This window comes from Microtus pennsylvanicus, chromosome 1 (assembly GCF_037038515.1).
Source record: "Microtus pennsylvanicus isolate mMicPen1 chromosome 1, mMicPen1.hap1, whole genome shotgun sequence".
NCBI lineage: Eukaryota > Metazoa > Chordata > Mammalia > Rodentia > Cricetidae > Microtus > Microtus pennsylvanicus.
The window spans coordinates 29119000-29143169 of record NC_134579.1 but is presented as its reverse complement, the minus strand read 5'-3'; the positions used below and the strand labels follow the sequence as shown (position 1 = coordinate 29143169).

The 24170-nt window shown below is 50.4% G+C and overlaps 1 protein-coding gene across 2 annotated transcripts; it reads left to right on the top strand.

Annotated features, from left to right (window-relative positions):
- The first annotated feature begins 823 nt into the window (after positions 1-823).
- Cfap298 (cilia and flagella associated protein 298) lies at positions 824-16207 on the top strand. 2 transcript variants are annotated; one of them, XM_075959907.1, is made up of 7 exons: positions 824-1104; positions 4475-4642; positions 5590-5657; positions 7014-7172; positions 7306-7437; positions 8495-8590; positions 16004-16207. In XM_075959907.1, the coding sequence occupies exons 1-7, from the start codon at positions 966-968 to the stop codon at positions 16190-16192; spliced, it is 951 nt and encodes a 316-aa protein (XP_075816022.1). In that variant the 5' UTR covers positions 824-965; the 3' UTR covers positions 16193-16207. The 2 variants fall into 2 exon arrangements, with proteins under 2 accessions (XP_075816022.1, XP_075816030.1); XM_075959915.1 differs by lacking the exon at positions 16004-16207 and adding an exon at positions 8879-9134 and having other exon boundaries at positions 827-1104.
- The last annotated feature ends 7963 nt before the right edge of the window (positions 16208-24170 follow it).

Here is a 24170-nt window from a genome sequence, read left to right as displayed (position 1 = left end):
CTGTGAGTTCGAGACCAGCCTTGTCTACAAGAGCTAGTTTCAGGACAGGCTCCAAAGCTACAGAGAAACCCTGTCTCGAAAAAACAAAACAAACAAAAAAAAAACAACAAAAAAAGCCCTATCCACCTATATATAGTCACTCTCCTGGATTCTTCCCTCCCAATAAATGGTTTGAATGTGTTTTGGGTGAAGACCTTGCGCTGGAATGGAGCGGAGCAGAACTGTAACACGAGCTGTAACAGCTTAGTTGAGGAAGCCTCTCGCTAGGGCAGGACTGTAAACTACTAAGCTTACTGTGACCTGTGGTATTCCCTGGCTCCCGATTGCCAGAATACTTTTTCATCCGAGCTGTGGCACTTAATATTCCTTGGTTCCCGACTGCCAGGATCCCTTTCCATTAGAGCTGCAATGCCTACCCTTGCCCTTTGTGAGATTGTGGGGACAAGACTTAGCCGTACAGTCTGGGGGGCACTGTGACTTCCCCAGATCTGAAGCAGAAGGCATTTCCGGAGGCGATCAGTGCCTGTGCGGAAACGAGTCTGGGCTTGGGGGCGACTGTGGTCCCGTGGTGCCCACCATCCCACTCAGTTCTCAACTGGGAGCTACCACGCTCTGTCAGCTCATCTCCCGGGTTCCCTGGACAGTCCGCTCACCTCTAGAAGCTTGGTTTGGGTTTCTGTTGCCCGGACCACTGCCACTTCCGGTAGCGGCGACTGTGCGTCAGGCTCGGGCGCAGGAGGCCCTTCCGGCTCAGTGTTTGACTGTTGCTCCTGGCAACAGTCACTTCCGCGAGCGTGCGCCGATCTTTTTACTCACCGGACGGACGCGTGAGCCCGAGTTCCCGAGTTCCGCCACTGGGCTGCAGTTAGTCTCACTGCTGTACCGGACGGGCTGGCCTCTTGAGCCTGCAGGCCTCCTGTTCCCTGCCTGCCTCCCTACCCCTCGGCGGGGCCTTCGGCGCAGCTATGGTGGTGCTGCACGTGAAGAGAGGCGACGAGAGCCAGTTCTTGCTGCAGGCGCCCGGGAGCACTGAGCTGGAGGAGCTCACGATTCAGGTGACCCGCGTCTACAATGGGCGGCTGAAGGTGCAGCGGCTCTGCACAGGTACTGCCGGTGCACAGGGGAAGGAGTGGGGAGGGCTCGAGGTTTGAGGATTCGGAAAGATTTACAGTAACCTGGGGACTGGAGAAGGAGCATCAGAGTTGACCCGGGATGGAAGACCAGCAACCAGAGAAATCCAGGCGAGGTTGGTACCCCAGACTCAAGAGATGGGCAGCGGGGAAGCCAGAATTTGGCGTTGGGCCCAAGGGCAGTAGGAGGGAGCCGAAAGATCCCAGCAGAACCAAGGAGTTAGCCCGGGTGAGGGTGGTGTAGTAGCCGCGGGGAGGGGATTGTCAAGTACGCCTTTTTAAGACTTTGAGAGCTTGGGTCCTGGCCTTGAGACCGCCCATCAAAAGTGAGGGACACTGGGAGAGCCTTGGTGTTGTTTTCTGTCTCCTAGGAAACACGTGTTATATCTGCATTCTAGACAATGCCTTAAAACCTGTTATATTTTCCCCTAATTAAACTTAACTGCTTTCAAAACAGGCTCAATATTAGATGACATTTAGAGAGAGAAAACTCCGGGTCTTCTTTAACATTGTAAGTTGAAAGTATAGTGCGGGATATTAGGGTTTTGTGGGTGAATTTAGAATTTAGCAGATGTACTCTACGGGTGCCATTGCCAGTCAGCACTCGGGCAGGCACCAGTGCGCTGCTTTAGGACGATGAGGGAGAGTCACCTCAGCCCCTCTCCCAAGCATAGTGTGCAAAAACATCCCATCCGCTTATACCATTTATCATGTTGTATTGTATGTACTGTTGCAGGTCACATATATTCCCAGTATTACAGAAACACACAGTTCTTAGCGTCTTCGTCACAGGAAGGACAGGCAATATAGAATGGCTCAAAGTTTTGTGTGTGTGTGTATGTGTGTGTTGGTGTAGGTTTATCCATGTTAGTATGTATATTTATATTTATTATATATGCTGGTGTAGATTTAAACACGTATGCGATAGGAAAATATAAGATCATGCACTTGAATAGTAAACATGAGGTGAATTTTCACGTTTTTGAGGGTTAGTTGCTGTCGTAGCTTCTGTTGCTGTGATAAGATACAATCCTTAAAAAGTCACTCTAAGTGTTCAGTCTCTCAAAGTCCAAACCTCTCTAGAATATCTGTCTCATAATCGGGTTCCTGTAAAGTCAGCGAACAAGGTAACAGCTTTCTTATTCCAAGAGGGAAGGACTAGGCTCAGTAACATTCAAGTCAAAGCAAAGCCAAACTCCAGCACTGGAGAGGACAGTGACAGACGTTTGGGATTCAAGCTCTTCTAGGCTCCTCCATCCAGAGCACACACACTGACGGCATCTCATAGCTGAAGCTGGCTCCACTCCACAGCTGCTCCTGTCCTTGGTTGCCACCTTCACCAGTGGCACCAGTTGCCTCCTGGCCTCCCTTCAGGGTCTCACCTGCCACATGATGCCAAGTTTGAGCCTCTCTCCGTGATCCCTGCAGCTGACGCTGCACCTTCACCAATAGCCCCTCTTGGCCTCTTCCTGTGCCCAGCCTCCACTGTCCTCCATAAACCCCCTCATGTCCTCAGAAAGTAGTACCATGTGGCGGTTGTGTATGCACTACCAAGTTTGGCTGCAGGCATGAGATGCAGCTTTGGCACCTTTAGACCCCAGCTTGCAGACAGATGTTTCTGTCTTGCCTAGTCCCACAGCTGTTCAGTTCCAAATAAACACACAGAGGCGTATACTGATTATAAACTGTTTGGCTTATTGCTCAGGCTTATTATTAACCAGCTCTTACAACTTAAATTAACCCATACTTCTTGTCCATGTTTAGCCATGTGGCTTGGTACCTTTTCTCAGTGCAGCATCCTCATCTTGCTTCCTCTGCATCTGCCTGGTGACTGCTGACCCCCCTCCCCCCACGAGGAAGAGCATTTTGCCTCGATGGTGTTGGTATCTTCTTATCCACAGCCAATTGAGCTGTGTTTCACTCCAGCCAAGTGGTTCTGGTCTCTTGATAACTGCAGCTCATTTCTCAGCTCCAGCTGACCAGAACCACAGGTTCTTAATACAAATTATCATGTGAGTGACCCAGGTCGCATCTTTGTTTCCCTCTGAACCTTCACGAGCCAGACTTCCATTGTCTGCATTGCTCTCGGGACTCATTTCTCAGGCTCCCACACCAGCCCATTAAGCTCTGAGCCCTCAATGGCTCTTCCAGCACAAGGTTCCAGACATTAACACTGTTGTCCTCAAAACATGGCCAGGTCTGTCCTGATACTCCAGGATGCTGATACCAGGTTCTGTCTTCGGTAGCTTTCTATAGCTGTGGGAACAAACCAACTTGGGGAGGAAAGAGTTTGTTTCTTTTTTGAAGGTTTAGTCTGTGAAGGGCAGGAACCTGGAGGCAGGAACTGGAGCAGAGACCATAGAGGAAGACTCCTTCACTCAGACTTTTTTTTATGCCACTTGGGACCATCTGCCCGTGGGTGGCACCACCCACAGTGTGCTGGGTCTTCCCACATCAATCCTGTTTGTCCTACACTTGTCTATGGGCAATCTGATAGAGGCGTTTTCTCTGTTGAGCTTCCCTCTCCCTAGATATGGATAGGTTTGTGCCGAGTTGACAAAAACCAACCAGGACAACTGCCTTAAATCCTTCCCCGTGATTTATCTAATTTGTTTACACAGTGTTTGTGTAAAGTTTTATGAGAGAACGCATGCATGTATCTGTGCTTGTATGGTGTGTGTATGCGTGTGTAACTTGTATGACCTTGTGTTTTTGAGACGGGGGTCTCATTGGCCTGTGCAGCTGGCCGCGAAGCCCCCCGGGGATGCCCAGCTCTCTCCTCACCCCTCCTCTCCCCTCCTCCCCAGTACAAAGGTATAAGTGTTTTTTACATGAGTTCAGGGATCCAAGTCAGCACCTTATGCTTACAAAGCAAGCATTTTACCAAGTGAGCCTCTTTGTGCAGTTCTCATAGCCGGGTGCTCTCAGCAAGCCTCGGATCACAGCTTTGAGATTAGGAAGGTGGGCAGGTTTAAGCAACTGTCCTGCCTCTTTCATGAGGTTCCATTAAATGGGGTCATCTGAGATTCTCCTTGGAAAATAGCAAAGCCGTGCGGTGGGCTGGCTGTGTGGTTAGGCTCCTTAAATGACCATTAATCTTTTAACTCCTGAGCACAGAGCCTTACTATGTGGGTGGGGGGATGACTGAAGCTCGCTGTGCTTCCACTGACTGAGGGCTAGTTAGTGCCTTTGTCCAAGATGAAGAAAGGTCTGACACGTGGCTCATGACGTAGATTAAAATAGTGAGCTATAGGGGCCAGACCTGAGACCCAGGAGCATGCACGCGTGCGAGTCTGGGTGTGAGTGATCCCAGTCAGGAGTGGCTGCCCTCTCCTGTTTTTCAGAGATGGAAGAGCTGGCAGAACACGGTGTGTTCCTCCCCCCGAATATGCAAGGGCTGACGGACGAGCAGATTCAGGAGCTGAAGCTGAAGGATGAGTGGGGAGAGAAGTGCGTGCCTAGCGGCGGCTCCGTCTTCAAAAAAGACGACATCGGACGGAGGAATGGGCAAGGTAACCGGCTTTCCCCCTCCTGTCTTTGCACGTGAAGGCAGTTCTTTAAGCTGCAGGATGGCTCTGCAGTAAGAGGGGCGCATAAACTTGACGGCTTGAGTCTGAGCCCCAGAACCGAGTCCACGCAGTCCCCATATGTACCCTGGCGCACACAAGCACGCCCACATCATGTAAAAACATTTTTAATGCGGACCTGGAAAACTCTGCGCTGCGAACCTCCTGTGCTAAACCCCATCCAGGCCTGCCTGCTCCTATCTAGTGGCCTCCTTCACAGGGTAGATGAGCCACGCCGTTTGCCATTTCTGTAGGTCAGAAATGGACGAGCACGGAACCATGCTTCCTAAATTCAGGGACGCTGTCTCCGCTGTGCTTAGTTCTAAGCTCGGGAACTAAGATTTGGTGTTGTGTGCCGCATTTGGACAGTGCTCAGGTACAATAAAGTTTTGTGGGTCAAGCGGGCACATGTAATCCTAGCACTCAGGAGCTTAGGGCAAGAAGATTGGGGCATGCAGTCCAGTCTGGGAACAGAGAGAGACCCTGACTCAAAACAAACATGTGTGCGTACATACATACATACAGTTTTATTGCTCTGAGCCATCCCAGCCACGTACTGCCTCTGCCTGCGTTTGAGCCACTGTGACAGGGTTGAGTCACAGCTATGTCGCCTGAGAGGCCTGGAATTCTCTTGCTACCTTCATTGGCGCTGTCCTCTTGGTGTTTCCTCTGGCCTGGCTTTGTAGCTGTTGCCAAACTGTGTAAAAGCCACCGCAGACCTCTCCCCTTGCTGGGGGAGTCTGCCTAGCTTCCCACATCTGTGTCCCTTTTGTCAATTCCAGACTCATACTCACGTCTCAGGTTCCCTGGTTCAGGCAGGAGAGTTCCAGAACACCCGGGATTTTGAAAGAGGCCGTGTGTTTGACAACTGTCTGTCCATTTTTCCCTAATAGCTCCAAATGAGAAAATGAAGCAGGTTTTAAAGAAGACAGTGGAAGAAGCCAAAGCCATCGTGTCTAAGGTCAGCTTCTCAGTAGGATGGACACGATTCCGTCTTTGAAGTGGACGTTCCTGAGATGCATGCCTTAGCTGCCAGCCCACATTCCGTCCCCTCTGCTCTCTGCTCCCCGCCTTTCTGTTGCTCTTTCGTTTCCAGTTTTCTATTTGAGGACATGATGATGACGGAGCAAACAAAGCATTTATCGTCTTGCGTGAATGCAGGCTCCACTATTCTGTTGCTCGAGAATTTGGAAAGCTAAGCACGGGAGTTTTACTGTAGCCCACAGATGCAGGGTTGGTAGAGACGTTCCTTGTAGAGCAGTGTTTTCTGTAATCATCTCCAGCCTTTACATACAGCCTGTTTCACAGAAGAAACACAATACCGTGAGAGGGCAGATATGCTCCCCAGATAGAAAGAATTCAGGGATACTCATGCTCCTGGGGCTGGAGAGCCAGCTCAGTGGATAAAGGTGCCTGACAACCTAATTTCGAGAGTTTAATTTCAGGACCCGCCTGGTGGTCAGAGAGACTGACTCCCATAGACTGTCCTCTTACCCCCCATGTGCTGTAGCACACACACACCAAATAAATGTAAAAATCCTTAGTATGTCACTTGTCACGTTTATCCGCATGGGGAGCGAGCAGTCGCTGCCCCCACCTTTGCATGTCTTGACCTCACTGCCTGTCCTCCACTCCCAGATTCACCCACAAAGTGTACTTCTAAGCATTCCCCAAGCTCTTAGCTAATCTTTTTTTTTTTAATTCATTTTATTTCTGAGACTTTTCATGTACAGCCTTGGCCAGCCTGGTACTCAGTTGTAGTCCGAACAGACCTTGAACTCATGGCAGTCCTGCCTCAGCTCCCTGAGGGCTGGGATCACAGGCCTGCAGCTCTGTCCGCCCTGCCCAGTCCTTGAGGGACCCACAGAAAGCTACCATTGTGTGAAGTTCCTGAAGTGTCACCAGCGCCCTCTGGTGCAAACAGTAGACGCGTTCTTTATGTAGCTCTTTCCTGTGTTCTCTTCAGAGCTTCTGGCTGATGTCCTTCTAACTCGGTCCATGTTGTACCCACTGCAGCTCCGGATCTGCTTCCTAACATGTGGCAGACTCTGGCTCCCCCTTTCCACTCCCACCTGGGGCAGCCTGCTCCATCTCCTCCCAACCATCCTGCTGGGTGTGGGTCTGCAGACCTCTCTGGTGTCCCTCGCAGTCTGCTCCTGCCTGGGCCACCGTGTCCTCAGCTCAGCCCTGAAGTGGGCAGCAGTCACCTGGGAAGCAGCAACTCTCTGGTCTCTTCTGTGGCTGTGCTAGCAGGGTCTCTGGGGCCTCATACGGAAACCGCTGGGTGTCTATTGACTTTTGCATGGTTCACTTTCAGAAACAAGTGGAAGCTGGAGTCTTTGTTACCATGGAGATGGTGAAAGATGCCCTGGACCAGCTTCGAGGTGCAGTGATGATCGTTTATCCCATGGGGCTGCCTCCATACGATCCCATCCGGATGGAATTTGAAAATAAAGAAGATCTGTCAGGAACTCAGGTGTGCTTGGAGGTTGTGGGGTGAGCAGGGTGCTGGAGCCGCCTGTGCCTGAAGGGCCTCCAGCCAGGCTCCAGGGTGGCCGCATGTGCCTTGCCCCTTCAAGGAGTTCCTGTGCTTGTACGATTGACCCCAGGCGGCACTGGAAGTCATCCCGGAGGCGGAAGCACAGCTGTGGTGGGCTGCGAAGGAGCTGAGGAGGACGAAGAAACTCTCCGACTATGTGGGGAGAAATGAGAAGACCAAAATCATCGTCAAGATCCAGCAGGTGTGTGAGCGGAGGCTTCTGCTTTGCAAGTTGTGCTGTGTTCGCCTTCGGCTCGATGAAGCCTAATCAGGGTTGTGTGCTTGCCTTCTGTTTGATGAAGCCTAGTCAGGGTTGTGTGCTTCCCTTCTGTTTGATGAAGCCTAATCAGGGTTGTGTGCTTGCCTTCTGTTTGATGAAGCCTAGTCAGGCTTGTGTGTTCACCTTCTGTTTCATGAAGTCTAGTCAGTGTTGTGTGTTCACCTTCTGTTTCATGAAGTCTAGTCAGGCTTGTGTGTTTGCCTTTGGTTTGATGAAGTCTAGTCAGGGTTGTGTGTTCACCTTCTGTTTGATGAAGCCTAGTCAGTGTTGTGTGTTCACCTTCTGTTTGATGAAGCCTAGTCAGGCTTGTGTGTTCGCCTTCGGCTCGATGAAGTCTAGTCAGTGTTGTGTGTTTGCCTTCGGCTCGATGAAGTCTAGTCAGTGCTGTGTGTTGGTTTGATGAAATCTAGTCAGTGTTGTGATGAAGTTTTACAGAAAATCTAAACGACTTTTAAACCTGTGCATACTCTCAGCCCTATTGGCCCCAGTTTAAAGTAGAAATTTCCTTTTTGTAGTATTTTAACCAAAAAAGCAGGTCTGCATGCAGAAATGTTCCTGGTAATGGAAAATTCAGCCAAGACAGATTCTAGGGCTTTTGAGGCTGCTGGTGCCCCGTGCTGAGAAGGGCTGGAGGTGTTGGGAGCGTCCAGCTGAGGCGTCTCCACTTAACCGCTCCTGCCCTATTTCTGTGGAGTTTTGGGAACAAGGCCTATAGATTTCTGTGTCTCGGGCGGTGGCTCTAAACACTCTCCCACCCACCCTGGGTTCGCCGTGGGTTCCTTGGGAATGGCCATGGGAGAGATGGCATCCACCACAAGTCCAGAGCCCCACCCGTGCTGGTGCCCAGGCTGCATGGTGGCATCTCGGCCTGCCGTCTTCACTTTTGACAGAGACAGTTAAAATAAGCGCATGCCATGTTCCCATGTCTCCTGCACAAAGAATGTCTCAGTCCCCGGTTTGCTCTGTGTTTGCCTTTCAGAGGGGCCAGGGTGCACCAGCCCGGGAGCCGATCATTAGCAGTGAGGAGCACAAGCAGCTAATGTTGTTCTACCATAGAAGACAGGAGGAGCTCAAGGTAGCCACTGGGTAGTCAGGGGGGGCGGGGCCTGGGAGGGCGGGGCTAGACACAGAGCTGGGGCTGCAGCCTGTATCCCACATCTCACCCGTGGGCGGGGTCCTGTGATGACCAACCAGTGTTAGGGAATGGCCTTTCTGGGCTGTCCAAGGCTGTCACCAGCTATAGCCCCTGGAGGGTCCTGCTGGCATTGGGGGTGGGGGTTACAGGAAGTGACCCAGACCTTCCTCAGTCTACATGAGCCACTTTCCTGAAATGCCATCCTGAGTAAAGCATGTTTGTTTCCAGAAACTGGAAGAAAATGATGACGACTCCTGTTTGAACTCTCCGTGGGCCGACAACACGGCTCTGAAAAGACATTTTCACGGGGTAAAAGACATAAAGTGGAGACCCAGATGAGGCCATCAAGCTCACCTTCCCAGGGCAAATATTATAAATACTGTAAAAGACATAGACGTTTCTATTTTCCAGTTTCTTTTAGTTTGTATTTTTGAAATAAGGCATTCATGGCTTTAGAACCTAATAAATACATACTCAAGAGAAACTGTGTAATTATTCTCAGTCTAGGACAGTTGTGTGGCGTCTAAGGGCGCGCTCTGGGGCGCACCAAATCTTCGCAGGTGGACTTGTGTGGCATCTAAGGATGCTCTCTGGGGCACACCAAATCTTCGCAGGTGGACTTGCAGCCATGCCCTTAGCTCCCTTGTCTTGTGTTCTCATGTGTTGAAGAGGACCTGAGAGTTTCCTCCGTTTTCTCTGCAAGATGAATTCTGTAGTGGACGTGGAACTTGACCACAGTGGCCACTAGAGGCCGCCAGCTGCGGGCTTGTCTTTGAGATGAGTGGAGAGGGATGGAGTCTGCTTTAAGGCATGAGGGCAGCCGCTTTCAACTCGGGTTGCACATCAGATATTCACATCACTATTCATAACAATAGCAAAATTACAGTTAATGAAGTAGCACCGAAATAATTTTATGGTTGGGGTCACCACAACATGAGGAACTACATTAAAGGATTGTAACATTAGAAAAGTTGAGAACAGTGCTCTAGGGTGTAAACCCACTTACAGATCAGACCCAGGGTTAAGCTTGGCTCCTGGTTGGTGCCCCCGCCACCACCGCAGTCTTATCTGCTAGGAGGAGAGGCCACCTGTGATGTAGGTTGGTGGGCAGCTAGGCTATCCTGGCATCTTGATTCTGTAGTTAACCTTTCGAGTCTCCTTCACTAGAACAAGATGGGAGGAGGGGCTCTGACCCTGGTGCAGAGCGGCTGTTCCGGGCGCGGGCTCTGACCCTGGTGCAGAGCAGCTGTTCTGGCGTGGACTCTGATATTGGTACAGAGTGGCTATTCCTGGCATGGCCTGACCAAGTCCAGGCTCAGCTTCCTGTTCTCCCTGTGCTACTATTCACGCCCTTGGGACTGATGACGACAGGTTTGGGCAGCTGTGTTGGCTCCGTGACCACCTGCAGTACATACCGGTTCACCGGTCCTTTTCTTTTTAAACTCGCTGTACCCCCAAACCACTACCCCCTCCACCAAACCTTGTCTATCCACAAATAAGTACACCCCAGACTTCTCCCTGTAGCTAGACGTGCCCAGGAGACACACTCACCCTTCACCTTGGCCTCCAGGATACAAGCCCAGTTAAAAGGAAATTCTCCCTGCACCCTGTAAGGGAGAGGAAGCCCACTACTGTTCCCTGCCCTGGCCTTCCTGTTCCACTGCCCCTCCCACCTCAGTACCCAGGCTTCCCACCATAGCCTTGAAAGGAGTTGTGGGAGCCAGTGGAGGTGCCCCAAGTGGAGGTGGCCTGGGGACAGTTCCAGCTATGCAAAGACAACCTTTCCCTGGAGCCAGCACCCCACATGTGTGATGAAACCAAGCTCCTTGTTCTGCCTGGAAACATGAGAACAACACACTGGCTCACATAGCTTCATTTGCCTACATGAATTTGACTGAGTCCCAAACCTTGAGGCTCTCCCAGAGGCGGTAGCCTCTGCCCTCTTCTGTCTGCCGTCTCCAAGCTACCAACCTGGTGGCTGCTCAGGACTGGCCTCTGATAGGCCGCTTTCTAGAGCCAGATGTAGCTGCCCGTGCTTTATGGTTCTGATGTTTTGATTGATCAAATTTTATAAAAACCAAATTTGTTTCTATTTCCCCTTACTTTGATTATAATTTTAAGTTTCTCCGTGAAACGTTTTGGCCTCGGATGACGTTTGCTCTTAGAGCCTCTGATTGTATCTGGGGAGCCCGCTGTCTCCGCTCATGTATAGTTTGTGTGTAGAAGGTTCATGCTCAGGATTGTATGGAAGAGTGAGTCAAGGCGTGTAATCACAGCAAACTTTTTGGGAACTACATCAGTGTGGCTAGAAACTGGTGTCAGTGCCACCAGATGTGGTGCTGTCCGTGGCCCTGACCGTGGCATTTGCTTCACATAAACAGCAGAACTCGCCTGCGCCCTCCTGAGCCCCTCTTCTCGCTCTAAAGGAATAATCAGCTGATGAGGGGTTCCTGGCATCCTCCCACCTCCTCTGTGGGGTACGTGGTATACTGCACAACCCTCTCATCCTGTCTGCTTCATACCCTGTGAGTGCCAAGTGCTCAGGGCAGCAGCTCCCTGAAGTACCCAGAGGGGAGTGACCCCTCCATAGCCATCCATAAAGGGGCCCACTGGCTGTCACTACACTGTGTTCACCCACCTTGTGCCTCACCCAGGCCACATAGCCTGTGAAGATAGAGCCCAGTGCTCTCTGAGAGACTCCCATCAACCTAACATGGAGTCTTGTTTCTTTGTGATCCAGTGCATCTTTGGGTTGTTACAAAAGGGAAGAAAGTAGCCCTTACGTATACCAGCTGGCCGTAGCTGTGTCTGTAACCAAGGATGCTGGTAACACCACTTAAATTTGACAGCACTTAAAATTCCTTAAACCCTCCAACTGCCAGTGAGGCAGTTTAAATGTAATTGACCCCATAATCTCATAGGGAGCGGCACTATTAGGAGGTGTGACTTTGTTGGAGTGGGTATGGCCTTGTTGGAGAAGCGTGCCACTGTGGGACAGACTCTGAGGGTTTCTATGCTCAAGAGACTGCCTAGAGTGTCAGCTGACTTCCTGTTACAAGATGTAGGACTCTTAGCTGTTTCTCCAGTACCACATCTGCCTGCAAGCCACCATGTTCCCTGTCCTGATGATAATAGACTGAACCTCTGAAACTGTAAGCAAGCCCTAATTGTTTTCTTTATAAGAGTTGCCATGATCATGGTATCTCTTCACAGAAATAGAAACGCTAACTAAGACAGAAGTTGGTACCAGGGACTGGGGTATTGCTGTGATAGGCCTGACCATGTTTTTGTTTGGAGGAATTTGGACTCTGGTACTTAGGGTTAGGAAAGCAGTGGAATTCTCTTAAGTGCTGCTTAATGGGCCATACAGGAGGAGCGTGGAAGACAACGGTGCTGAGGGTGATTTGAACTGCGGGGATCAAGAGGTTTCAGAGGAGAAGAATGTTAGCATGTGACCTAGAGACTGGTCTTGTGATATTTTGGTGAAGAAAGAGGCTGCCTTTTGCCCTAATCCAAAGAGTCTGCCTGAGGCTAAAGTGAAGAATTTAGATTAATTCTGTTGGGAGAAGACATCTCAAAACAGCCTAGTATAGACTCTATGGTGTGGTTATTAGTGGTAACGCTAATGAAGATTTGTAATGAATAGGAGAAAAATGATCGGGATAAAGTGAAAAATGGAATTCTGAGGAGAAAAAGAGCACTCGGAAATGGAATAGAGCTAAATTCTGTATTCAAGGAGATAAATGGATTGAGGCTGGAATACGGGCAGTCGAGACCTCAGGGAGATCCCACCCAGCTTGGTTTCTACCCTGTGAACAGGAACTGAACAAAAGGTTAAAACCAGCTGTGGTGGAGCACACATTTAATCCCAGCGCTGGGAAGGCAGAGGCTGGCAGATCTCTGAGTTTGAGGCCAGCCTGGTCTACAGAACACGTTTCAAGACAACCAAGCTTAGGCAGTGAAGGACAGAAAGCTGATGATGATGTAATTGAACAAGGGGCCCATGTTCCAGCTCCAGTAAGCAGCAGAACTTGGCAGCTTCAGCCACATGGTTCTGGCTTTAGGGTTAACAACAGAAGAAAGGGGTTAGGGAATAAAGACGCTAAGGCTAGGCATGTGTCAGGGTGTCGCTGAATAGAGGCCCGGAGAAGCCATTGCACGAAACTCATGAAGCTGGGAAGTCGAAACCTGGATTGCCTTGGATACCCCAAGATGCCAGAGATATGGGATACCTGCCAAAGAAAGCTACTACCAGGGAGTGGAGCCAGCCCAAGAGAAAGAAGTGTGTTGCTGTCAACACGGCCGAAAGGAATTGGAGAGGCAGAGTTTGGAGTTTGCCTAGCTGGTTTTCAGTCATGTTCTGGTCCAGTGTTTCCTCACTATGCTCCCTTCCCTGCACTTTGGAATGGTAATGTGTATTCTGTGTCATTGTATGTTGGAAGTATGTGATCTGCTTCTTGGTTTTGATTTTTACCAATGATTATAGTTAAGAGATTGCATGAATCTCAAAAAAGACTTTGAACTTTGGACTTTAAAATGTTGTTGAAACTGTGATAGACCATGGGAACTTTTGAAATTGGACTAAATGAATTTTGCTATTATGGCATTGTTACAAGCTTCTGGGGCCAGGGAGTAGAATGTGGTAGTTTGAATGTAATTGTCCCCTGTTGACTGAGGTTTCTGTCCTGCTTGATCCTGTACCGCTCAGCCCCAAAGAATCACACAGTTATAAACTGATTGGCCTATTAGTTCAGGCTTCTTATTAACTCTTATAACATATATTAGCCCATAATACTTGTCTGTGTTAGCCACGTGGCTTGGAACCTTTTTCGGCGAGGCAGTCACATCTTGCTTGCTCTGTGTCTGACTTCTCCTCTGTCTGGGTGATGACCGCAGACTGAAACTTTTCTCTTCCCAGAATTCTCCTTGCCATGCCTCTACTTCCTGCCTGGTCGCCATAGCCCCACCTATACTTCCTGCCTAGCTACTGGCAAATCAGCATTTTATTAAAAATAATACAAGTGGGGCTGGAGAGATGGCTCAGTGGTTAAGAGCACTGGCTGCTCTTCCAGAGGTCCTGAGTTCAATTCCCAGCAACCACATGGTGGCTCACAACCATCTGTAATGAGATCTGGCGCCCTCCTCTGGCATGCGGTCATACAATGGAGGCAGAATGTTATATACATAATAAATAAATAAATTTATAAAAAATAATACAAGTGACAGGATAAACGCCCATTGTCCCACTGCAGTCCCCATAATCTCATAGGCAGTGGGACTACTAGGAGGTGTGGCCTTGTTGGAGGAAGTGTGTCATTGTGGGGCAGGCTTTGAGGTTTCCTATGCTCAGGATACCACCCAGTGTGTCAGTCAACTTCTTGTTGCCTGCAAGTTGTGGGACTCTCAGCTGTTTCTCCAGGACCACATCTGCCTCCATGCCACCACGGACTGAACCTCTGAAACTGTAAGCGAACCCACTCAGTTAAATATTTCCTTTATAAGAGTTGCTGTGGTCATGGTGTCTCTTCATGATAACAGAAACACTAAGACAGCCAGCACCTGTCTAACCAGGGTTCTGTCACAAGATCACCTTGGTCACCTTGCTGCAGGGAGGGTGCCATCCAGCTCGTAATTAAGTGCCATGTGCTTGGGTCTATGCTGAGTCTTGGCCCTCTGAGTCCTCATCCAGAGCCTGAGCAGCGACCCTTCCAGAGACGGTGAGACTAGATTCCAGGACCCTCCCAGAGACCAGGGGACTAGATTCCAGGACCCTCCCAGAGACCGGGGGACTAGATTCCAGAACCTTTCCAGAGACGGTGAGACTAGATTCCAGGACCCTCCCAGAGACCGGGGGACTAGATTCCAGAACCTTTCCAGAGACGGTGAGACTAGATTCCAGGACCCTCCCAGAGACCGGGGGACTAGATTCCAGAACCTTTCCAGAGACGGTGAGACTAGATTCCAGGACCCTCCCAGAGACCCGGGGACTAGATTCCAGGACCCTTCCAGAGATGGGGAGACTAGATTCCAGGACCCTCCCAGAGACCCGGGGACTAGATTCCAGGACCCTCCCAGAGACCCGGGGACTAGATTCCAGGACCCTCCCAGAGACGGCGAGACCAGATTCCAGGACCCTTCCAGAGACAGTGAGACTAGATTCTAGCACCCTCCCAGAGACAGGGAGACTAGATTCCAGGACCCTCCCAGAGACGGCGAGACCAGATTCCAGGACCCTTCCAGAGACAGTGAGACTAGATTCTAGCACCCTCCCAGAGACAGGGAGACTAGATTCCAGGACTGATGTGGGAGTGTCATATATCAATCTGTTGATTTCATTGGCTAAGTAATAAACAAACTGCTTGGGCTCATAGCTTAGAACATAGGTGGGTGGAGTAAACAGAACAGAATGCTGGGAGGAAGAGGAAGTGAGCTCAGAGTCTCAACAGCTCTTCTCTTGGGAGCAGACGCCTCAGAAGAGATGCCATGCCCCGCTACCGGTCAGACACACGCGATGAAGCTCCGACCCAGGATGGACGTAGGCTAGAATCTTTCCGGTAAGACCGGTGCTCACAGATTATTAGAGATGGGTTGATCAAGATATCAGAATTAGCCAGTAAGGGCTAGAGCTAAAGGGCCAAGCAGTGTTTAAATGAATACAGTTTGTGTGTTGTTATTTCGGGGCATAAGCTAGCCAGGCAGCCGGGATGCCGGGGACACAGCCCCGCCGCTCCTATTACTACACAGGACCCTCCCAGAGACAGGGAGACTAGATTCCAGGACCCTTCCAGAGACAGTGAGACTACATTCCAGGACCCTTCCAGAGACAGTGAGACTAGATTCCAGGACCCTTCCAGAGATGGTGAGACCAGATTCCAGGACCCTTCCAGAGATAGTGAGACTAGATTCCAGGACCCTTCCAGAGACAGGGAGACTAGATTCCAGGATCCTTCCAAATACAGGGAGACTAGGTTCCAGGACCCTTCCAGAGACAGGGAGACTAGATTCCAGGACCCTCCCAGAAACAGTGAGACTAGATTCCAGGACACCCCCCCCCCCCAGAGACCTGGAAAGTAGATTCCAGGACCCTTCCAGAGATGGTGAGACTAGATTCTAGGATCCTTCTGCATGGCAAAGGGCTAGGGGAGAATTGATAGTTCCCAACACATATGCCTAGTATCTTACAATCACTTGGGAATCCAATTCTAGGGACTTATGACACCTCTGGCTTCCGTGGGCACCTAACATACACACACACACACACACACACACACACACACACACACACACACACACTTTTAGATTTTCAAGGTATTTGAAATGATGTATTCTTCTTTTCTAATTTCTAATACGTAGCATACATATGTAATGGCAGAAATTCCCGCAGTCAACTTGGGCTCAGAACTGACCTTGGTAAGAAGCAAAGCCACATATGGTAGAGCAGTGAGAAAGGAAGAGCCTGGAACCACAGCACTCAGGGTTGCCTTTGTCCAGCCTACCAAGAAAAAGCCCAGCTTCCTCTCACCATGCCGTGCCCACCCCTGAAGTGCCTCACAAGGAAATGGAGAGAAGCCAGATGGGAGTGGACAGAATTGTGTAGGACTCTAACAAACAAAGATGCAACATTGTGGGCATGCTGTGCTCCAGCATTAAAAGACTGAAGAGGGATGCTTCACAAGACTTCAGCAGAGGGATGCTTCACAAGACTTCAGCAGAGGGATGCTTCACAAGACTTCAGCAGAGGGATGCTTCGCAAGACTTCAGCAGAGGGATGCTTCGCAAGACTTCAGCAGAGGGATGCTTCGCAAGACTTCAGCAGAGGGATGCTTCACAAGACTTCAGCAGAGGGATGCTTCACAAGACTTCAGCAGAGGGATGCTTCACAAGACTTCAGCAGAGGGATGCTTCACAAGACTTCAGCAGAGGGATGCTTCACAAGGCTTCAGCAGAGGGATGCTTCACAAGACTTCAGCTCTCAAGTCATGGCCTCTCACGGCGCCATGCTGTCAGGTGACTCACCATTCCAGGATCCGTTTCTCTCCTGGCAGCTCTGATGCCGTTGCCCTTACTCCAAGTGCAGTCTTCCCATCTGCACACAGAGGCAGCGTCTTAGTTTCTTTCTGTTGGTAAAATTCTCTGACCAAAGCAGCTTACGGGAGTGAAGGCTGTCATCCACTGCGTGGGGAGGCCAGGGCAGCAGGAGCTTAAAGCAGCTGGTCACGTGACTACAACCAGGAAAAGAACAACCAGTGCATCTTGGTTTATACAGCCAGAACTTCCTGCCTAGGGAATGGTGCCACCCTCAGTGGGTGGGTCTTCCTGCCTTAACAGGGTCAAGATATGTCCCCAGGGACGGTCAGAGATGCATCTTTTGGATTTTAGATTTTATTATATTGACAACACGAACCATCAAAGACTGGGATTGTAGCTCTGAGGTACAGCCCTTGGCTAACATGTACAATGGCCCAAAGCTGAAAAAATTAGACAAATGAATGGTATCCAATATAAACAATTTTTAAAGTGCAACAATAAGAATCAGCCCAAATTTAAAAATGATCCAGCCAGGCAGTGGTGGTGCACGCCTTTAATCCCGGCACTCAAGGAGGTGGAGGCAAGCGGATCTCTGTGAGTTGGAGGTCAGCCTGGCCTACAGAGTTCCAGGGCTACCAAAGCTACACAGAGAAACCCTGTATAGAAAAAGAAAACAAAACAAAAGATCCAAGGAGTTATTGAAGTAGAAATAACATTTATTGGATGACTAGCTGAGTAGCATTTACTAAGCTAGATCCCATCCCCGTTTCCCCAGGCCCTTGACAGAAAGGAAATCCATTGAGTAGAGAAAGCCCTGCTGATGAAACTCTGGAAAATCCCTTCTGAGAGGAGCAGATGGTGGTGTCTCCATGACAACGATAAGGGCCAGAATTTGAAGGTGTTGATGGATCCCTCTCACAGGAGAGTGCCCAGCATGGCATCCAGACACCTCCTGGGCTGGAACTGTGGGGAGCTGACAATGGCCGTTGTGCCTGGGAGAGGAGCTTTTCTAGAACACCCTGTGCCGACTCGATGATGACGGCGGGGACCTGTGGCCCTGTCCCTGTGGACTGTCTCGGGAAAAGCCACAGTGTGGTGAGGTGTGGGCACATGGAAGTCTTCCCAGAGCCATCTTGGCGGTGTCTACCGAGCCAGGAGGCCCTACCGCCAGCGCGCTCCCCTTGATCTCCTTAGGGTCACATTCCTCAGACACCAAACCTGTCAACCTGACATATCATCTCCAGCTGTCAAGCACAGAAAAGGGCATTGTCCTCGCTGACAAGGTGGATTTCACCTCTCACACTTGACTTTCAAGACCTTGAGTGAATCTTGCTGAAATAAATGTTCACCTTTGGGTTTAGTCCAAGTGTGTGAGGTTTTGGTGCCAACAGTGTTTCTCTTTCTTTCTTTTAGAGGAATATTAAGAGTGACTGAAAAGCGGGATTTGGAGTGAATGGCATCATTCACCGTGTCTTATAAGATGGAAGGACAAACACTATAATATTTCTTAGGGATGTGGATTTAAAGAAAATGAGATTTAGAGCCCAGGGCCATTTATTGCGATGTGACCTCAGTGTCCTTGTGTGTCTCCCTGTTCGAGCCTGAGCAGACAGGAGGTGGTAGAGATCAGGGTGACCAGCCACCGGGGACTTCCCAGGATCAGTTCCCAGGCTCAGTAGTCCAGAGCCCGGGTTGTAGAAAAGCCCCCTACCCCAATGTTCTGGGAAGCCCAGTCATTGTGGGGCAAAGATAGCTGTAAAAAGTGCTCCGCAGATCCCACCAAAACCTGGCAGGGCGGGGGACCACATTTCCTAGTAACCATCCTCACGTGGTGTCTACATCATGTTCTGGATCAAGTTCAAAACGCAGGTGTGTACAAGAGCTTGAGAGATCCCACCCCAGTTCTAAACTCACTGGGGGACACTTGTCACATTCAGGACTGAGACAGGTGCAGTCGGCACCAGGGCCGTGTGGCAGCTGTAGACGGCTATGGCCGCTGACCCAGTGGAAGGGCTCACAACCATGCGTGCGCCATTTCTCTGTTCTTTGACTGGATGTTTCAAGTTCCTGCCACCCTGCCTCCAACTGTGGCAGACAGAAACCTAGATTTGTGAGCTAAGCCTTTTCCCCTCTAAGCTGTTTTTATCACAGCCACAGAAATGAAACCAAAGCATCTTCTAAGGTCAGATTCTGGGTGGACAAGGGTTGGGAGCAAGAGGTGCGGTCAGTTCATATGCCTGGAGTCTCTGCTCTGCCCCATCCTCCCGTGGCACCACTGTCCCCGTCCTCCCGTGGCACCACTGTCCCCGTCCTCCCGTGGCACCACTGTCCCCGTCCTCCCGCGGCACCACTGCCCCCCGTCCTCCCGCGGCACCACTGCCCCCGTCCTCCCGCGGCACCACTGCCCCCCGTCCTCCCGCGGCACCACTGTCCCCGTCCTCCCGTGGCACCACTGTCCCCGTCCTCCCGCGGCACCACTGTCCCCGTCCTCCCGTGGCACCACTGCCCCCGTCCTCCCGCGGCACCACTGTCCCCGTCCTCCCGTGGCACCACTGCCCCCGTCCTCCCGCGGCACCACTGGCCCCGTCCTCCCGTGGCACCACTGCCCCCGTCCTCCCGTGGCACCTCTGCCCGACAATCTTGCTCTCCAGCGAGTGCTCGTCTCCCATGTGCGTGCACACCATGGCCATTAGTCTCTTCCTTGTCACCTTCAGTGACTTGGAAGCCACCGTTCATTCACATGCAGCTCCAGCCAGAGCTCCCAGGGCACCGCTGACACAAAGACCCTTGTCAACTCCCGTCAGTCTTGCTGGGTGGCTAATGATGCCTTGTCCCATGAAGCACAGAGCACCTGTCAAAGCCTGGCTTGCTTGCTTCACCGAACCTTCATTCCCATCCTGCAAAAAGCCTAGGCACTCACTTCCTCTTTCCTGTAACTGCTCAGAGGCGGCGTATTGCAGTTCACAGACCCTGGAGGAGCCACTTGGGACAGGACAGCATCCCCAAAGCTGAAGTATGGTGGGTGCCTGAGGGCTTTCCATTTCCTGTCCCCATGGGAGTCAGAGAGGCAGGGTGAGGGTAGCAGATGGTCAAGGTGGTCGAGGACCTGTAAGACATTGCTTAGGGCCAAACACCCCGTTGCAGAATAGGCCCTTCTATAAGGTTCAGTGTGGCTGGCTTTATGTTGAGGTCTTTGATCCATTTGGACTTGAGTTTTGTGCATGGTGACCCTGGCCTAGTCTTAATGTGTGGGGTTGGGGGTGCTTGGGAAGAACCACTAATCCAAGAATTCATCAACGGGGTCAGTATCTATCAGATTTACCACACGATGCCCAAGTACTAGGTATGAAAATAATTAAAACATTGATAGAAAACAGGGCCATGGGTATACGTAGAAGAATTGGCCGTGATTGGGTGTAACACAGTAGAACACTTGCTAAATGTGTTCAAGGTTCCATGTTAAGCCTCAGTGTCCCGTTCAATAATAATAATAATAATAATAATAAGACAGGCATGCACATCTTTGATTCAGGAGGCAGGTGTAGAAGCAAGCAGATCTGCATGAGTTCAAGGTCTCCCAGACCAACATAGCGAGAGGCTGTCTTGACTAACAAATGGGGGCCAGAGAGATGGATAAATGGTAAAGGGCACTTGCTGCTCTTCCAGAGGTTCTGAGCTTGGGCCCCAGCACCCACGTGATGACTAACAACCATTTGTAGCTCCAGATCGAAGGGATTCAACACCCTCTTCTGACCTCCACAGGCACCAGGCATGCACTTGGCGCACAAACATACATGCAAGCAAAACACCCTATATAAGTAAGCAACACGCTCATGATATAAAATAAAATCCCCTTTTTTTAAATTTTAAAAAAAATCACCTTTAGCTAGTCTGAGTTCAGGCACTGTTGCAAACATGCGCACACACACACACACACACACACACACACACACACAACCATGCCCAGTTCCAACGCAAAGGCGTATCGCATTCCCTCTGTAGCAGCTCAGTGCAGGCAGCGCAGGGCTCCACAGAATGGCATGGGTCCTGCCTAAAGGGGCTTGTAAGGGACCCCCCACACCCTCTGCCTCTGAAGCAACTATTTGTGTAACTGTTGAAAACTATTTACGCAAAACCACAAAAACATCACTTAAGAGTCGCTGGAAATTGCCCTGAGGGTGTAGAGTAAATGGAAAAACTTTTCCAAGAAAAACAACAACAAAAAGTCCTACTGATCTCAATAGGGACAGGGTCAGCCTGTGGCAGGGACCACTGATGACCTCCCAGCTCCCTATTGCTGGAGCTGTACCCTGGACAGCACAACCAGGAAGATGGGATTCCTTCTTCCCCAGACGCCAGTCCAGGGTTATAGTTTCATCCTGTCGGGGCAGACAACTGGAAAGCCGTATAGCTCCGTGTCATAGAAACCCTACCTTGGGTGAGCACAGCTGAGAGACCAGGACTCTCCCAATGTCCCCCAACACCTCCCCCTACCTCCCGATCTCTGCCAGGCTTTGGGCTGCTCCTGGGGTGTTTATCATCCTCAGGGAAGCTCTGGTGGGAACACAGAGAGCGAGAAAACCGGGACTGCCATCCCAGCCCTCCTTCAGCGCTCACTGCCAGATGGTGCCACTCCGGGAGAGATATCACCTCTCTGTTCCTGGACACTGGAGAGAACTTCTGCTCCAAGACAGAGGCCGCTCTGGAGGGAGCTGACTTCATCTGGAACCGAGCCTGGCAAAGTGCTTGCTTTGGGACTCCCGTGAGCCACGGCGACGGAATAATGAAGCAAGCCAAGGCTAGCAACTCCAAGGTACCAGTAGCAACAAGTGGGACTATAGCCCCGCCAGAACTCAGGGGATCATGGGAAGAGGCAGTTAAGAAGGGCCCCTAGGGAGTCATCTGTCCCCAAGGGGTAGAAACCTGTGCACAAGCCCTGGGCTGCACCCATGGTGTGATGTGTGTATTACTTCACAGCCTCCTATAAAAGCACAACATGGTGACATTTTATCGCTTTTCCTTCTCGATCCATCTAAGTTGCCCCAGGGCCAATGAGATGGCTCAATAGGTAAGGCCCCGACCCTTGATAATCCCTGGACCACACATGTTGGAAGCAGAGAATTGACTCCTGCAAGTTGACCTCTGACCTCTACATGCACACCATGGCACATTCACACACAAAATAAATGAATAAGATTTTAACTGGAAAAAAAAAAGGAGACACTGTCTCTGTGTACAAGCTGGGTGACAGGAGACTCCAGAGGAAAACTGGTCAGCTCACGTGATTCCCCCTCAGCTGACCAGCACCCACCTGACTCAGGGTCTGGCAGCATGGGTCAGAGGTCAAGTTCTGAGGAAGGAAGCTTGGGAGCTCAGAGCAGAGAGGCAACTTACCGGGTTCGCAAATTCTTCACAGATGAGTTAACACATTTTCTCTCAAGTTCATTGTTCATAGCGAGAGAGCATTTTCCTTTCTCTCTCAGTGAGGTAATGTCATTTGTTCATACATGCCCCTAATTGGGCTCCCTCCCTTCCGCAGAAAGGACACGAGTCTTTTCCAGGTCAGGTCTGAGCTTAGTCATCTGAACACAGCCCCTTCCACCTCCCCTCATCTTTCCCGGGCGATGGGAAATGACAGCCTCTGGTTTTCTTTTCTTGAAAGCACTCGGTCGGTCATGGAGTCAAGAGCTCGGACTAGGCCCCATGCAGTCGGAAGTGACCAGCCTTCCCCTCTTTGTTCTGCCTGCTCTCAGCTCAGGGCAGTTCCCTTAAGAGTAGGAAGACAGTGTTTCTACCTCGAGATAAGTGCTCAATTGGATTTTCTGCTGAAGCAGTGGGAAGGAAATGCAGTCAGGCTGTGAGCAGCCTTCAGGAGCAGACTGAGAACCTTTTCAAACGGGGCTCTGCTGGAGAGAATGTGTCAGGCCCCTGCCATCCTCGGCAAAGGTGAGACTAATTGCGCCTTCAAGCGCTTGCAGGCAGGACTCAGGCAACAGCTCTCTAAGAATGCCAACTTCAGCTTCCCCAACAGAATTGAGCTGCAATTTGGCCATTTCCAGGTTGTCAAGATTAAGCAAATAGTGGCTGGCAATCTTTATTATTACTATTAACTATTAAATAACAGTTCAGGGCAGGTACGGTGGTGAAGCTAAGGCATGGGCTTACAAGTTCTAGGGGACCCTGAACCACAAAGTGACACTGTCTCAAAAAAATATTTTTTTAACTGGTAGATTAAAAGAAACAGCTATCGTACATCCGGATGGAGTACCTTGAGTTGTCTTTCTCCTCCACTATAACAGCTTCACTGTGCAAACATGGGACATCCTTTCTTCTAGCCAATGAGACACAGCCCATAGCTTGCTCCTCTTCCACTTTAACTTACCCCCCCTCTCATTCCCCCAACCTCTCTGATAGCCATGCTTCTGTTCCCAGCTTGTCTGAGAGCAACATTTTCTATCTCACGTAGGAGTGAGATAGTATAATATTTGTGTACCTGGTTGTTTCCTGAAACTAGTCAGGATGGCTTGTGAGTCGGTGTGTGAGCTCACACACATGTATGCCCACACATGCATGCCATACTGCACACACACATGCATGTATGCATGCCATACCACATACAAATGGAAAAAAAGAAAAGTGGGTACTAGACACCATCTCATTGTCTGCTATAATCCAGAGAAATGTCTCCTTGGTGACATTTAGAATACGTCACTCCACACCCCTCAAGCAGAGACCCAGGGACCCCAGAGAAGTTTAGTTTCCACTCAGACAACATGGCGTCTTTCCTGACCAAGCCCTCTCTAGCCATGTGCTGTGCCTCCGTACCTCACCTGCCAGTACTTGCCTGCAGGCTTTGATGAGTTACTGTGGGGTTGAGGGGAGAGGCAGAGCTCACTTGTAGTAGGCACACGTCCTCATGTGCTTTGTCTGGCTGTGATACACATCATGACCAAAAGCAGCTTGGGAGGAGAGAGTTTATTTGGTTTGCAGAGATACCTATTACAGAGTCTATCATTGAGGGAAGTCGGGGCAGACCAGAGCAGAACCCCAGGGGAACACTGCTTCTTGGCTTGTTCCTTGCGGCCTGTTCAGCCTGCTTTTTTTAAAATCCCACCCAGGACCACCTGCCCAGGGTGTGGGAATCTCTTACATCAATCATTATTCAAGAAAATCCCCCCATAAACTTGCCTACAGGCCAGTTTGATGAGGCAAATTCTCAGCCGATGTCTCAGAAGACTCTGGCTTGTGTCAGGTTGGCAAAAAGTCACTGATTCAGTGTATGTGATAGATAGAGCCGGACCGTCTCAAATCCTGAGTTAGTCACCTCTGCGTCACTGGCAGAAACAGCCTCAGGGAGGAAAGGGTTATTTTCTGCACAGTTTCAGAGGGAACAGCCTGAACATCACAGCAGCAGAAGTTCCCTGGGCAGCAGAAATGTGGGTCTCTTGTTTAGAGAGCACCAATGGACAAGAAAGCTGACAGTTGGGCCGCA